Source organism: Rhamphochromis longiceps, linkage group LG6 (genome assembly GCF_057381845.1).
Source record: "Rhamphochromis longiceps isolate RC_006_pf linkage group LG6, R_longiceps_female_GT1.1, whole genome shotgun sequence".
NCBI classification, from domain to species: Eukaryota; Metazoa; Chordata; class Actinopteri; order Cichliformes; family Cichlidae; genus Rhamphochromis; species Rhamphochromis longiceps.
The window spans coordinates 40909489-40924424 of NC_140562.1; the positions used below are offsets into that span (position 1 = coordinate 40909489).

At 41.5% G+C, this 14936-nt stretch overlaps 1 protein-coding gene across 3 annotated transcripts in view; it reads right to left on the minus strand.

Moving 5' to 3' along the window:
* The window catches only part of vwa11 (von Willebrand factor A domain containing 11), a 32340-nt gene that overhangs the window by 2941 nt on the left and 14463 nt on the right, over positions 1 to 14936 (minus strand). Inside the window, exons 2-14 of one of the 3 annotated variants that reach the window (XM_085410729.1) lie at positions 11875 to 11906; positions 4868 to 5057; positions 4367 to 4503; positions 4121 to 4265; positions 3893 to 3986; positions 3354 to 3488; positions 1730 to 1916; positions 1442 to 1611; positions 1121 to 1233; positions 882 to 998; positions 610 to 783; positions 360 to 492; positions 106 to 258 (exon numbers count right to left, since the gene is read on the minus strand). In XM_085410729.1, coding sequence (XP_085266855.1) covers positions 106 to 258; positions 360 to 492; positions 610 to 783; positions 882 to 998; positions 1121 to 1233; positions 1442 to 1611; positions 1730 to 1916; positions 3354 to 3488; positions 3893 to 3986; positions 4121 to 4265; positions 4367 to 4503; positions 4868 to 5050 — 1741 coding nt within the window. In that variant the 5' untranslated portion in view covers positions 5051 to 5057; positions 11875 to 11906. Of the gene's footprint in view, positions 1 to 105; positions 259 to 359; positions 493 to 609; positions 784 to 881; positions 999 to 1120; positions 1234 to 1441; positions 1612 to 1729; positions 1917 to 3353; positions 3489 to 3892; positions 3987 to 4120; positions 4266 to 4366; positions 4504 to 4867; positions 5058 to 9562; positions 10459 to 11874; positions 11907 to 14936 lie in introns of those variants that run through there. The other 2 variants (XM_085410727.1, XM_085410728.1) reach the window with 2 other exon arrangements.

The window sequence follows — 14936 nt, forward strand, 5'->3', positions numbered from 1 at the left end:
ACTTACAGGAAATGCACATACACGGCAAAAACTCATTGAACCTGAATCACTTCTGACACTTGTATAATAAAGACTTGTAGTAAATAAACATATACCCGATTCTACCTGTGATTTTGAGTGTGTAGGGTTGGTTGGAGTTGATGTTGATCTGCCAGTTTCCTGCCTGCTTCTCAGAGTTGAAGCGAATCCTGTGCAAGTTGCCCACAGTCTGAATGGTGCCCAGTTTACCACTGGCCTCACTTTGACTCTGGGTTACACCTGAAAATGTTTAACATCCATTATCACTAATGGGTATTTTGCAATTACATTTGTTGAAATTGGTTGTGTGAAGCACGGAAATGTTTGGAAATGAGAGGTACCAGCAGGGTTTGTCAGCGTGAAAGTAATGGATCTTCCTGTGATGTAGATAGTGATGTTTTTCAATGACTCATCCAGTGTGAAGGGGAAGGTCTCTTGCGTTCCAGGATTTCTTGCTCGCTGAAGAACTGTCACCTGACAGAATTGAGGGAAAGGGGGGAAAAATGAGCGACTTACTCTGCGATCTCTATTCTTCAAACAATAGTCCAGTCATATAAGTCTCATTATATTCACTGAACTGTAGAATCATACCAGAGCTGAAGTTGAGGTGTCAAGGATAATATCTGTGGCTTGAGACAGCTCTGATTTGGAAACATGAATGGCCTGGCCTCCAGAGGTCAGAGCTATGTCTTTGTAGTCGTCAAAGGAAGCAGCTCTGAGGGAACGACGGCGTCTGCTAAATGGTGTAGTAATGAAGAACGACACCTGTGGAGATCAGTTAATGTCACAGTTATACCCACAGCTGCCATGCCTAAGTAGGCTTAATGAATACTGATTATCATGAAGTGTCATTCTGCATTTACCTTTGACTTAGTGCTACTAATGAGAGCATTGATAGTGTCTTTGAGCTCAATGTCTTTTGCTAAAGCATCAGTGAAAACATAGATGTCAGAAGAGGAAGGAGCACCTGTCAGAGCAAGCTGGAGAAATAAAGTATACATAAAATCTTCGATGCATCCACATTTTCATCTTTCTGAAATGTTTTTGTCTGATTAACCAAAATCCCAGTTACAAGTGAAAATGTCACAACTGATTGTAGTACCTGAAGCCCTGACAGGCACATCTCAGGTTCATCACCTCCACCACTTGCTGTAAGCTTCGAGATTTCTTCTTTCATCTTATCCACGTGTGTTGTCCTGATCATAGGTCCAAACTCTACATACAAGAACAAAAAAGAGCTAACCATGTAGACTGACCTGAGGACTAAATATAGCCGGTTGTCTACAAGCACATTGGGACAATATGCAGATTTGCATCACAAATGCACTTTATGTTTCATAAAACAGAAATTAAATACAACTAGTACAGGTCGTTTAAATACCAGTAAATGCTAATATCATTAACGGGATAGAGGAGTTCATACCAGGGTCATTGAAAGGCACCAGGATGTACTCGGAGGGCTCGTCTTGTGTTCCTTTGTATGCGTCAATGATTTGATAAACAACTGATCTTGCTTCTTCAATGTCATCTGACATACTCCCAGTTGTGTCAATTACGAAGCACAAGACAGATGAGCGAGCAATCCCCATCATTCTGTGAGAAAAGAAAATTCAGTTTTCATTTCAATCCCAGAGTACTGAAATACTGAAGTAAAATACTTCATACTTCATAGTATACTCTGAAATACTTTGTTCATGTGTCATTATAGTACCTCAAAAAGTTACTGTCTCCTACAGCTAAGCGAAGATCCTGCAATAACTCGAGACTGGCGTCTGTTGCTGCTTGCACAGCAGCGTTGTGAAAAGCCAAGTTGTCTTGATGACGCTCATCTTTGCTGATGCCTCCTTGAGGATTGATTTTGCTAGTACGATCAGCTGCACCTCCATGGCTGCATTTACCTTACATAAGGAAGAGATCGTTGTACCCATATCTTGATTAGATATACTGATCTTGCATGTGTGTTTAAGTACTCCTAAAAAACCCTAAAAGCATGTAATAATAGTAAAAAATTATATGAAAAAAAATTGTGAAATCAAACTGATGTGTGTGTTAGTTTGGTTCAGTTCAGGTTTTATCAGTGGTACAGAAAACTGTCATACATGTCTGATGAATACAAAGTCACAGACAGAAACAAGTTAGGTTAGCTCAGCATAAACATGGCACTACTGAGGTAAAAAAAAAAAAAAAAGAGTCTATCCTGTTAGTACATCTAAAGCTCACTGACATACAGTGGTCCCTCGCTATAACACGGTTCACTGCACTTTGCACCGTCAAAGGCTCCTGTGGTAGCACCTAAAAGGCAGAGGAAGATGCTAACCATCGCACAAAAAGTTGGACTTCTGGACATCCTAAAGGAAGGTAGAAGTTACCGTATTTTTCGGACCATAAGGTGCACCTGGTTATAAGGCGCATTAAGCAAAACAAAACAGTCAGATGAGTCAAACTTTACTCAACTCATTGTTCTTGCTTCCTCTATTTCCGTACCATTGATTCATTAATGTTGAATTCTCTGGCAGCTGCTCTATTCCCATGTTCTGGACCTGAAAACAGGGTTTGATCTTTGGCTTCATTCTGTAATACTGGACTTATTTTTCCACAAAGTTTCGAACTTTGAGAGTCTTTAAACAGGAGAAAAGTGTGACAATGTTCATGCCTGTCAGAGTAAAGTGTATAAAGTATGTAGTGAGGGGTTTTACAGCCTTAAAACATGGAGAATAAAAAAATAAAGCTGGCTACTTCGTGAATTTCAATTTTCGTGAGTTATTTTTAGAACGTAACTTCCACGATAAACGAGGGAACACTGTATTCTGTTTATTATTTTCATTGAGAAGTAGAGCATTATGTAAAAGCACAGGTTAAACGGAAAATATAAATAATATTAGCATAACTCGATTTAAATGTTCATGGGAGTGTGCGTGTGTGTGAATATTAGATAAAAAGCACTTAAGCATTGCAAAAATAGTGTTTGTATGAATGGATATGAATTGGTGAATGAGACATGTTGTATAAAGTGTGAGTGCTTAGGTAGAATAAGAACTATATAAGAAGTTCATTTAACATTTTAAGCTACAGTAAGTGAAATCTGAAAACTTGAAAACTGAAGCCCTTGGGTGAGAGGTGAAACTTGTTCAGGAAATTTAAAGAAGTCCATTCATGTTCTTTCCAAGCTTCTTAGATGTTCTCAATCATCATGGCCTTGATGACTGAGAACCTACACAGGCATTGTAGACATTGTTTGGGCATCTGCAAAATGCTCAGATTGTAGTGTTAACTGCTTCGAGTACACACTGCCTTCTCAACTTGAATGTAATTTATCTATGTGTGTGAAATGATACCTTTAGGTTTGACAGAAGAAAAGACTCCCATATAGCCAGATGTGAGTTTCTTGTCTTTTAGGATGTTGGGGAGCAGCTGATTGGGGCATGTTCCACTGGCACTGTCACAGTTACTGCAGGTGGGGGTGTTCACATCTACACACACACACACACACACACACACACACACACACACACACACACACACACACACACACACACACACAAAACAGGATTACTGTAGGAGACGATTGCTTGATAAATATCCAGATATCTTTTAACAACTAGTGAGACTCTAAGCAACTCATCTCTTTAATTCATTATTTATGTACACTGTTTGGAGTTGTTTTATGAATGCAGTGGTCTGAAAATGAAACGTAATGACCAGCCAATGATAATCAGCCACTGTCATGTCCTTAGCAAGACTTCAGTCTCTGATATTTGGTCTATACATATTCTCTCGAGAAAAGAAAAAAGCATGGATGTTATCTTTTTATGGCACTTTACCCATCCCAAGGGAATGGGTTGGGTTCATAATAGTGGTGATAATCCACACTTACCTGCCAGGTTATCCAGAGGGAGGCCTGGGTTTATGAGGTTGCTGTATGGCTTTGTGTACCCCAGCTCAACCCAGTTACTGTGACTGTAAAAGTCCTGAGAGTGCAGAGAAACACATGTTACACAAACCTCATATAACCTCCATACTTAAATTTCTGATTGTATGGCTGTTCCAATACCTTTTTAAGTTAATTCATTTATGCCCTGGTGTTTTGTTGCACCCCTCTCACCTGTAGTGTGTGAAGGGCTCTACCCAGTGTTGTCCTTGCAGCCTGAAAATTCTCATTGTGAACGTTAGCTTTAATGGCCACCATGCCCTGTGTGATTAGGCTCCGCCCCTCCAAGAAAGCCTCAGAGTTGAAGTGATGTGGAGCACTAAAAGATTTTTTTAACATATAAGTGAAATCCTTGCCTTACCATTTGTAAAAATGTAATTTAATTATTCCATAGGTTGTTATTCCACGATTTTGCTTTACCTGTTGACAAAGTCGCGATCTACCAACCCATTCTGGGCGTAGATCTCTTGAAGAGCAGAATGAAATTTGGCACCAGACACCTCTCCTGTTGCTGTGGGACCTAGACAGGCTTGCACCAGCTCTTCAGGAGAGGAACCCTAAAGGGTAAAGTTATGAAGTTCAAAAAAATATTCCTGTTAAAAATGAAAAGGTGAGTACAAAATACATTTTACTTTATGAGGGGAACTGCATTTGTCAGAAAAAGAAAGCTCAAATTGTTAAAAAGCCTATAAGTTCTATTAAACACACACACACACACACAAGCCTTGGTATTAAGTTTAATACAATCATAAAATGGACAATAAATGGGTACATTTATTCTGTGGGTTTCTTTTTTGCTTTTAAAGCTTATCCAGACAAACATCCACATTAAAATGGATCTGACTTTGTGTTTAAGTGTTAATGTTTTTATCTGTGGCAGGCGACTAAGTTTATGCTATTTTGTACATATTGTATACCTACCGTGGGGTTGAACTCATAACCATTTTTCTCAGCCACCGCCTGACACGTCTCTCGCACTTTCTGCAATATAGCCGTTCCTGTAATGCTGACATGAGTGGATGCTCCACCCCCAGTAGAGACAAAGGCCATACCTGGCCCTAAAAGAGCCAAAGGCAGCAGCGCTATGACCAGCAATGAATTCATGACAGATCTATTTTTAAAAAAAGAAAAAAAGGAACAGCATTTGTTAATTTAGCTGATTCAGTTAATTTTGATTAGAGTACTGCAAACATACTAAAACTGTGTGGTTTGAGATAATTACAAAGTAAGTAATTAAGTAGTTTTTTTCAGAACAGGTTCAATCATTTATAAGGATTTTAAAAGGTTTTTATTTTAATAAAATATGTTAATAATATAAATAATCATTGGAATCTTTAACAAAAACTCTACTTTACAAACAATATGCAGATGTTTCCAGTGCGTTACATTCAAGTACAATACTGTTCTTATTTTATCTTATTTCTTTATAGTTGTATATATGTATATTTTAATTTTAATTTTTACAGTTTGCACCTTTGATCCAGAGGATGATATTTCATCCCACTGTATACTTGAGTGTATATTGTTGGGTTGACAATAAAACTCTATTTTACTTGTGCTTTTTCATCCTGTGATTTATATTTACACAGATTTCAGAATAAAAGTTATTATGTAGTAATGAATAAAAAGCCAATGAAAAATAATGAACATTTTCAAATTAAGTTAATTTTTTTTTTTTTTTTTTTTTTTCCTTTAAATGACATCAGAAACAGCAGTATGCGACATTACGTGATGGCAGAGCTTCAGTTCATCCTTTGTCATTTTTTTTTTTTTTTTTTTTTTTTAATAAATAGGACAGGGGGAATGAATGAGAGAAAGAGGGGGAGAGAAAGAAAGAAAACCAAAGGGGAGAAGAGACGGTGAGAAGGGGGGGGAAGAGAGAGAGAAAAAAAGAAAAGAACTCCTGGGTCACCTGTATGGAGAAAAAAAAAAAACAAACAAAAAAAACAAACAGAGGAGACAGCAAACAACAAAGAGTAACATAATAATAGAGAAAACAAAGCACCATCACAATAAACTAGCTAGTCATAGATATCAATATTTACTAAATAATAAACGATATTGTGCAGCACGCAAGATAGACAGCGCACAGTGTGCTTTGAGGCAGCAGCCAAGAAAGCTTTAGTCCGCGTCTGTGAATACCCATGTGTGCATACCTGTGTGGATCAGCATGCTTGCATTCCAAAGGTTTCTCCATGTAATGATCTGCTAGGCAGTGTGGGGGGGCCACAGCCCCGTCCTCCAGGGTGTGAAGCGGGTATGGAGGAGATCAAAACTCCAGACATCCAGAGGCCCCCAGAACACAAGAGACCATGGAAGACCAACAGAGGGGCAGCCGCGCCACTGTTCCAGTAAGAGCTGAGGAGAGTCCCAGATGAGGGCTCGCCCAGCAGCCGCGGAGCAGAAGCCAGGGGGAGTTGCAGTGACGCGCCCGTGAGCTCCGCCGGCCCCCAGCTGTGCCTGAGTGACCGAGCCCCAGGCCGAGAGGCCGGGGGCACCCCACCTCCAAAGGGGCCCGAGCGAGCCCCAGGCCCCAGGCCCCGACAAGCGGCCGCCAAGGAGTGAGCCGGTGTGTACCCGGACGCCCACCCCCAGACACAAAGAACCACCAACACACCGACACCTGAGGGAGTCCGCCACCGGCAGGGGAAGTGGTGGTGGGTGGAGATAGGCCTCCAAACCTTGGAGGGCCTGAGGTGTCCCCAGAGAGGTGGCATCTGATACCCAACCTGACATATAGACACAGACATACAGGCACACACAGACACAAACATCCATTCCCACCCTCATGCTCTCATATGCACTCACTCCACACTCAACCAACGTGGAGACAGACATAAAGAGACGCTGTACACACAATCACACTCCCCAAGCGTACTCTACAAACCGGGTCTAGGTACCCTTGCCCCTGGAGGGGGGAATTGCACCCAGACCCAGGTGGTGTTACCCTTTTCCCTGCGGTGGGGAGAGGCAGACCACCCCGACTCCGCAGCAGCAGGGAGGCCCCACACCCCAGACCGCAGTCGGACGGCCAACTCCTCCTACTAGCCCTCCCGCTCCAGCAGGCCGCAGAGAATGGGGGTGGGAGAAGACTCCAAACCTCCCTCCACCCGCTCATTGTAGTGTTGATGCATATGTGTTCTAAGGTGCAATTAAAACCCAGGAGGGCATGGAGCTACCTGCCAAGGAGCAGCAGGTAAGCGCATAGTCCCTCCTGCTAGCCCTCAATGACTAAGTGTATTTAAAATTGAGAGGTGGGCAACGACGTCAGGGGTGAGGTATACACCCTGATGGTGATTTGGACTCCGTGATTGTGCCCACCCCCAAGATCCTATATGTATGTGTAATGAGAGTGTGAATAATGTGAATGTCTAAGTTGTGGGATAAAATTGAGGCAGAGGCAGCCAGAAGGGGACAGGGGGGGGGGGGGGGGGGTTAGCCTCCTCTGCACCCTGGTGACATACCCCCACTCCAAGGCCCTGCATGTGTGGGTGGTTGTGGAGGAGCGGGAAGAGGGAGGCAGCTGGAGATGGGGAGGGAAGGAAGGGAGGGGCAGGTAACCCCTCCTTGGGGCCCCCCCCCGCTGACCCCAGTAGGCACTCCCACCCTCTGCGACCCGCCAGGGAAGGGGGGCCCAGGCCCATCAGACCGGGGCCCAGTGCAGTAGCGCCCCCCGGCTCCACAGAGCCCTGGACAGTCCACCCAACCCCACCACAGAGAAAACTGCACCCACCCCACCATCCACACATCTTCCAGACTACATAAGACGGTAAACGCCCAGGCTGAGATCTTCCTCCACCTCTCCTGTATCTCCCCCTCCTGCAGAGAGTTCCTGAAGAGAAGAAAGCTCCTGCAAGATGTGACCATCCCCCCCACCATTTGAAGAGCCCCCCAGGCGGCTCGACGCACCGGCGGCACCCTGCTCCAGGGCCGGGCCCCCATGCACCCACCCGCCCACAACCCCGGCAACACACCAACCAGGACCCAAGCCCCCGAGGCCCGGCCCGGGCCCCAGCCCAGAGACGGAGCGCCCCCAGAACCTCACGCCCATCCCGGACCCACCCAGGGGCAGCCAGGTTGCCAGGTCAGTAACCCACGTCCGTCAGCACAGACCCTTCCCTAGCCCCGCTGCACGCAGCCGCGAGGAAACAGTCACCTGAGAGCCAACAGAGCCCCCAACCGGACGTGACCGCTACCCCGGGTTGAGCTCCCCAAGGAAGATGCCTCCGGGGAACCCCCCGACGCCCTAAGCCTGTCCCTACCCCCTCACCAATCACAACAGTGAAGGCGGGACCAAACTATGACCCCCCACCCCCACTAGGTGATGGAGCTGATAAAAGGGGCCCAGAGCAATTGATCTAATGTGGTGGCAGAGGCTGTGTCAAGACTAATGTAATCTAATAGATAATTTCTATATTGGTTAGAATTAAGATTATTTTTATTTTTCCAGTTCATGAGGACTGTTTTCTTGGCTATGCATAGGGCAGTGAAGATCATATGGGCTATATTCTTTTCTGAAGTGACATTATCTAAGCTGCCCAGTAGACACACTAAGGGGGAAGTTGGGATGTTACATTTCAGACACTTTGATAAGTCTTCACATATCTCGCGCCAAAACTTTTGCACTGGTGGACAGAACCAAAGAGCGTGGATGTAATTGTCTGGTGTATTGCCTTGACAGTGTGAGCAGTTGTTGGAAGATGTAAAGCCCATCTTGAACATCCGATGACCTGTATAGTGCACTCTATGAAGTATTTTGTATTGTATTAATTGCAGACTGGGATTTTTAATTAATTTAAAAGTTTTTAAGCAAATCTGAGACCAGAAGTTTTGGTCTAGGTTGACTGATAAATCTGCTTCCCACTTTGCAGTAGGAAGGGATATTGATTCATCTAATTTAGAAAGTGTTCTGTATATTTTAGATAATAATTTGGGGGGTTTAAGAGTAAGAAAATGTGCCGCACTTAGTGGTGTTTGTAATTCAACTTGACTGAGGTTAAATTTCTTTTTTACTATGGATTTAATTTGTTGATATTCTAAAAACCTTGTCTTGTTGATCCCATATTGTTCAACTAGTCTGTCAAATGGAATAAATTCTGTTCCCTCTAATATATGTTCTAAGTATTTAATTCCTTTACAACTCCATTCTGGGAAATTAATCATATTATTGTTTTGTAATATGTCAGGGTTATTCCAGATAGGTGTGCGTTTGCATGGGATTAATGAAGACTCCGTTATTTTTAGAAACTCCCACCATGCTGTTAGAGAAAAGCTGATGTTGATACTTTTAAAGCATTCATGTCTTTTGATGTTTGAGCTAATAAATGGTAGGTCTGAAATCTCTAGATCCTTGCATAGTGCCTGTTCAACATCTAGCCAGGGCTCAACTAAGAAGGTATGTTTTAACCATTCTGAGATGAACTGAAGCCTGTTGGCTAAGAAGTATTGGTGAAAATTAGGCAGATCTAATCCTCCTCTATCCTTGGTTCTTTGTAGCGTTTTTAAGTTAAAGTTAAATTAAGTTAAAGAAAAAATAATTTAAAAGCTACCGTACATGCAATACTGGGAGAAAATGTCATTTCAGTTACATAAATAAACTATAAAATACAATCATACCTTGATGTTTCCAACCTATGACGACTCCAGTGGGCTTTAAAGTGTGCTGCCCTGTCACTGAATATATACTGAACTAAGGGAGGGGACCTGAACAGGAAGCGGTGCCTGAGGAAAGCGGGGAGGATCATCAAGGACTCCAGTCACCCCAGCCATAAACTGTTCAGACTGCTTCCATCAGGAAGGAGGTTCTGCAGTATCCAGTCTCGTACCAGCAGACTGAGAGACAGCTTTTTCCATCAGGCCATCAGACTGCTGAACACGTCATAGACACCTCAGCTTCACTACTGGAACTTCAACATTATGCACTCCACACTGTATATAAATGCCACTTGTTTTGCACATATTCAACTCTGTATATTTTATATATTTTATTATTATTATTATTATTATTTTATTTTATTTTTTTACTATTTAATTTGTAAAAATGTGTATACACACACACACACACACACACACACACACACACACACACACACACACACACACACACACACACGTAGGAAAATATTTAGTATACACATCCAGAAATACATACACTATTATATATTGTACATATATTTATTAGTTTCAGGTTGGCCATTCTTGTATTTTGCTCGTTTGTGTTGTTGTGTTTGCACATCTCTGTTGCTTGTGGGGCTCGCACACAAGAATTTCACTCGCATGTGCTGTGCCAGTGTGCCTGCACATGTGATGTGACAATAAAAAGTGATTTGATTTGATTTGATTTGATTTGAACATGACATAAAGAGCTGTAATCTAAGTTAACTGGAAGGCAATATATTTCAAAGTGTGCATCACCACAATGAATCCATTTGGCCACACCTTGAGGAACACATTTTTTCTTTCTGTAATACTTGCCATACTAAAATGAAATATAAACCTTGATTAGCAAATGATTACCACATTATAACAAAAGTTTTCCTGCAAAGGTTCAATAGTTCAGTTATCTCAGTATGTCTTTATGGACAAGTATAATACCTCTAATGGAGATTATTTTTGACCTGCATTTATTTTGAGGTCAGTTTTAAGTACTAATAGAAATGCAACATTGTTTTTGTATTTACATTTTCTTCTTTCCCATTATATCCATTTTTAATTTAATTCATGATAAAATCTTCCCAAAGCATTTTCTCCTTTCTAGAACTTGTGTCATGCATATTAAATCAACTGAAATTCATGGCAACATAAGGGACAATTTTAGTTAATAAAATAAGAAATAAATATTATATTACCATTATGCGCAGCATGTACTCATCTTTTATTTTACTAAAAATGGTCAGGGTTACTCAATGGGCCATTTTGCTATGTTGCCAATTAGGTTTATGCATATTTTATTTTCAAGTACTTTCATTACAACATATTCATAAATATCATCAAACATTTGTTAGTTGTGCAAATGCTCAAATAATGGGTAATTTGGCGAAGCCTTAATGTCTCCCAAGAAGAACAAGAGGCAGTGAGGAGGAAGAGGTCTCTGCTTAGACTCCAGCCCATAAGACCAGCCCCTGGACAAGAAAAATTTTGTGTGATAGGGTTTTGTGTGATAAAGCAATATTCCATTTATTTCCACTCAGTTCAATTTATTTCAACTCAATTTTATTTATATAGCACGAAATCACAACAGCACAATTTTGTGACAGTGGGAAGAAAAATCCCTTTGAACAGGCAGAAACCTCTAGCAGAACATGACCCATGGTTGGGCAGCCATATACCATGACTGGTTTGGGGGGTAAGGGGAGGAAGACAGAACAAATTTAATGTGTGAGAGAAAGCCAGACACCAATAATAAATGGCCTGCATTTGTATAGCGCTTTTCTAGTCCCTAAGGACCCCAAAGCGCTTCACACTACATTCAGTCATCCACCCATTCACACACACATTCACACACTGGCAATGGCAAGCTACATTGTAGCCACAGCTGCCCTGGGGCGCACTGACAGAGGCGAGGCTGCCGGACACTGGCGCCACCGGGCCCTCTGACCACCACCAGTAGGCAAACACGGGTTAGTATCTTGCCCAAGGATATTTGGCATGCAGCCAGGAGGCAGTCTGGGATTGAACCACCGACCTTCTGAGTAGTGGCTGACCTGCTCTGCCACCTGAGCTACAGCCATACCCAAAGAATAACTAATGATGAACATGTTTCCCTTCAGTTGGCACATTCTTACTGATAGATCACTATTTGATTCTTACGTTGTACCTATTATCTTCGGGGTTTTAGATTATTTTTTACAATTGGACATTCTGTTAAAAAATACTAAACGTGCTTTGGATAAGTGGTTACACATATCAACCAACTAAATCCTACTTACTTTAGCTTCCTGTTCTAAGTCAGTGGGAGAACCTAAAGAGGCCAAGAAAAACAAAACAAAAGAAGAAAAACATGAAAGTCACGTTCTGACCAACCTGACTATATAAGTCGAAAAAGGGAGTGGAAGGAGAAATGGCAGTCTTAGTCATGCAGAAAACTTTAACAAAGTGGCAAGAAAATGCCATATTCTCCCTTTCTTACTGTGTTAAAAAGCAAAAACAGTGTTTACTGAATTCATTTCTGTGTGCTCAATGCAAAGGCATAAAAAGTGGAGGCAGGGGCAAACAGGATTAGTCTGAATTACTCTTAGTGAGTTAGAAAGAGTTAGTCTGAACACTTTTTGGCAGATCATTTCAAAATGTTTGGAGTGAATGGGAGGTGTTTCTAAATTACCATCTTCAAATCCAGCTCACCCCATGGTCTTTTATGCTTAAGCTTAGGTAGTGCACTTCCTTGTACTAGTGTTGGGCTGTGAGCCAGCCACAGAAAAGAGAAGACATAACATACAGAAAAATCTCGTCTGACTGCTTTGTGTCACTGCTGAACTGAAATTTGAGCCAATTTGCAAGTCTGAAGTTGCAGGTACTCTAGTAAAGGTTTTACCTCTTTGTTTTTGAAAGCAGTCATCCCTTCCTGGTGTTGTTCATAACTTATATGGAGAAGAATTTCTAGGCACAGCCCAGTGGTGATTTGGTGGTCTGGGGTTTACTCCTACACTATTTGCAAATCGCGTTGCCTTTTGTTGACCTCAAGTTTACACTTGGGAAATTTGCATAGTAAATTTGCATAACGAAAATTTTCTCCTCCAAGTCGGAAAATGTAAAAAGGATTTAATGAACTTAAAGTGAGGGAAAAGTAACCCCATATGGAGAAGTTTAAGTGTCTCAGAGTCTTGTTCACCAGTGAGGTGAACAAGACTCTTTCAATTCAGTTCAGTTCAGTTCAATTCAGTTTTATTTATATAGCATCAAATCACTACAAGAATTGCCTCAACGTGCTTTATATTGTAAGGTAATGACCCTACAACAATACAAAGAAAAACCCATCAATAAGATGACCCTTCATGAGCAAGCATTTTGGCAACTGTGGGGAGGAAAAACTTCCTTTTAACAGTAAGAAACCTCCTTGCAACTTGCTGTGGGTGAAGAGAAGAACACAGAACAAAAGACACGCTGTAGAAGATAGTCAGAGATAATAATAACTAATGATTAAATGTATAAGATAAATGTTTATATGTTAATACACTAGAAAGATGTACAGTGCTGCTGAGATGGTTACTTTTTTGAATGCCAGCACAAGACCAGCAGAGTTCTGTTAGAGTGAAAATGGCTCAGCTTGCCTGGACAGCTTTCTAGCAAACATAATATTAGTACTGAGGGCAATGCCAATCTAATTCAGATTCCATATATTTTCAGTGAAAATGACTGGCACTAAAAATTTTCTGTAATAGATGGCAGTCTGCCATTTGGTACTAATGAAGAAGTAAACAGTTGTTGTACACCAGCGGTCCCCTTTTTTGCGCCACAGACCGGTTTATGTCTGACAATATTTTCACGGACTGGCCTTCAAGGTGTCACAGATAAATACAACAAAATAAAACCAGTACCAGTACCAAAAAAGAAGATTTATTCATAACACACAGGAAAAGACCAAGGGAAACAGAGTTAATGATAAAAATGATAAAAAAAATTAATAACAATAAAGAAACCCTGAAAACCATAAATTTCACACCCGAGCCTCAATGGCCTGGTACCAAACGTCTCACAGACTGGTACCGGTCTGTGGCCTGGGGCCTGATAAATTTTATCAAAACGCTAATCAGTTTATTTAGTTATTTTTTTATTAGTGCAGCTTTTGGTTGAATTCCAGGTCATGAAATGTCAGCTATTCCATAAATGATTTTACTACTGAATAATATCTTTTTACACAGCTAAATTTAACTTGTACATGACAATATATCAGTGGTGGTGAAACACACGTAGTGCAGTGTTTCATCATGCAAACTGTCTCATTGTTTGAGTGTCACGGTACGGAGTGTGGAAAGGAATCACGCTAAAAAAAAACCAAAAAAAAAACTTCTTCATGTCCTTCCAAACAATCTTCCTTCTCTCACAAACTGAAACAAAGCCTGATAACTTTTATTCCCCGACTCCTTTTGCTATAACTTAATAAGATCCAATTTCATGTTAATGTTACTGAGACTTTGGACCAGTTGTCTCCTCTCTAGCTTATAATTCCGACAATGCAAAATAACATCCTCCAAAGTTTCCTCCTCTCCACAATAGTCACATTTCATTGAATTCAATCCTGTATGTCCAAATCTCAGTCTTGACACCACAACCTCCTTTCGCCTACTCCTTCCTGTGGCTCTCCTTACTCCCATCCCCCTTTGAATTTTATAAAACCACCTTCCCCTCCTTTCTTCTTCCCACTGTTTCTGCCATCTACCCCTCATTTCTAGCTTAATAATATGCTTAACTTCCACCTGACCAAAACTCACCACCAGATCAACTATCCTATGATTAGTGGCTTCCTTTGCTAACCTATCCGCTGCTTCATTCCCCCTTACCCCATAGTGAGCTGGGACCCATACAAACACTACTGACAGACCCATCATATGTATTCTGAAAAGAGTTTGCTGAATCTCTATTAAAATATCTGATCTACCTTCCGAATGACCGCTCTATAGACTGACCATGGCTGCTCTTGAATCTGAACAAATAATTGCTTTCAATGGCCTCAACTCTTCCACCCACTGAACCGCTAATAGAATTGCTATCATTTCTCCTGTAAACACAGACAATCCATCATTAATCCTCTTCCCAATTTCAACCATAAAGTCCGGAATTACTACGCTACCCCCACTTGACTAGCTGGATTCTTTGAAAGCATCCGTATAAGAACTGAACCGAGTCTAAACCGCCTGCCCTATCCTTACTCTTCTGGTGCAATAACGCAAAATCTACAGCTGCTTCAGGAAGTATCCATGGAGGGATTGCAGGCCACGGCACTCGCTGACATATGTCTAACTGATCTGAATGTGGGTATGCTGCACAAAACTTT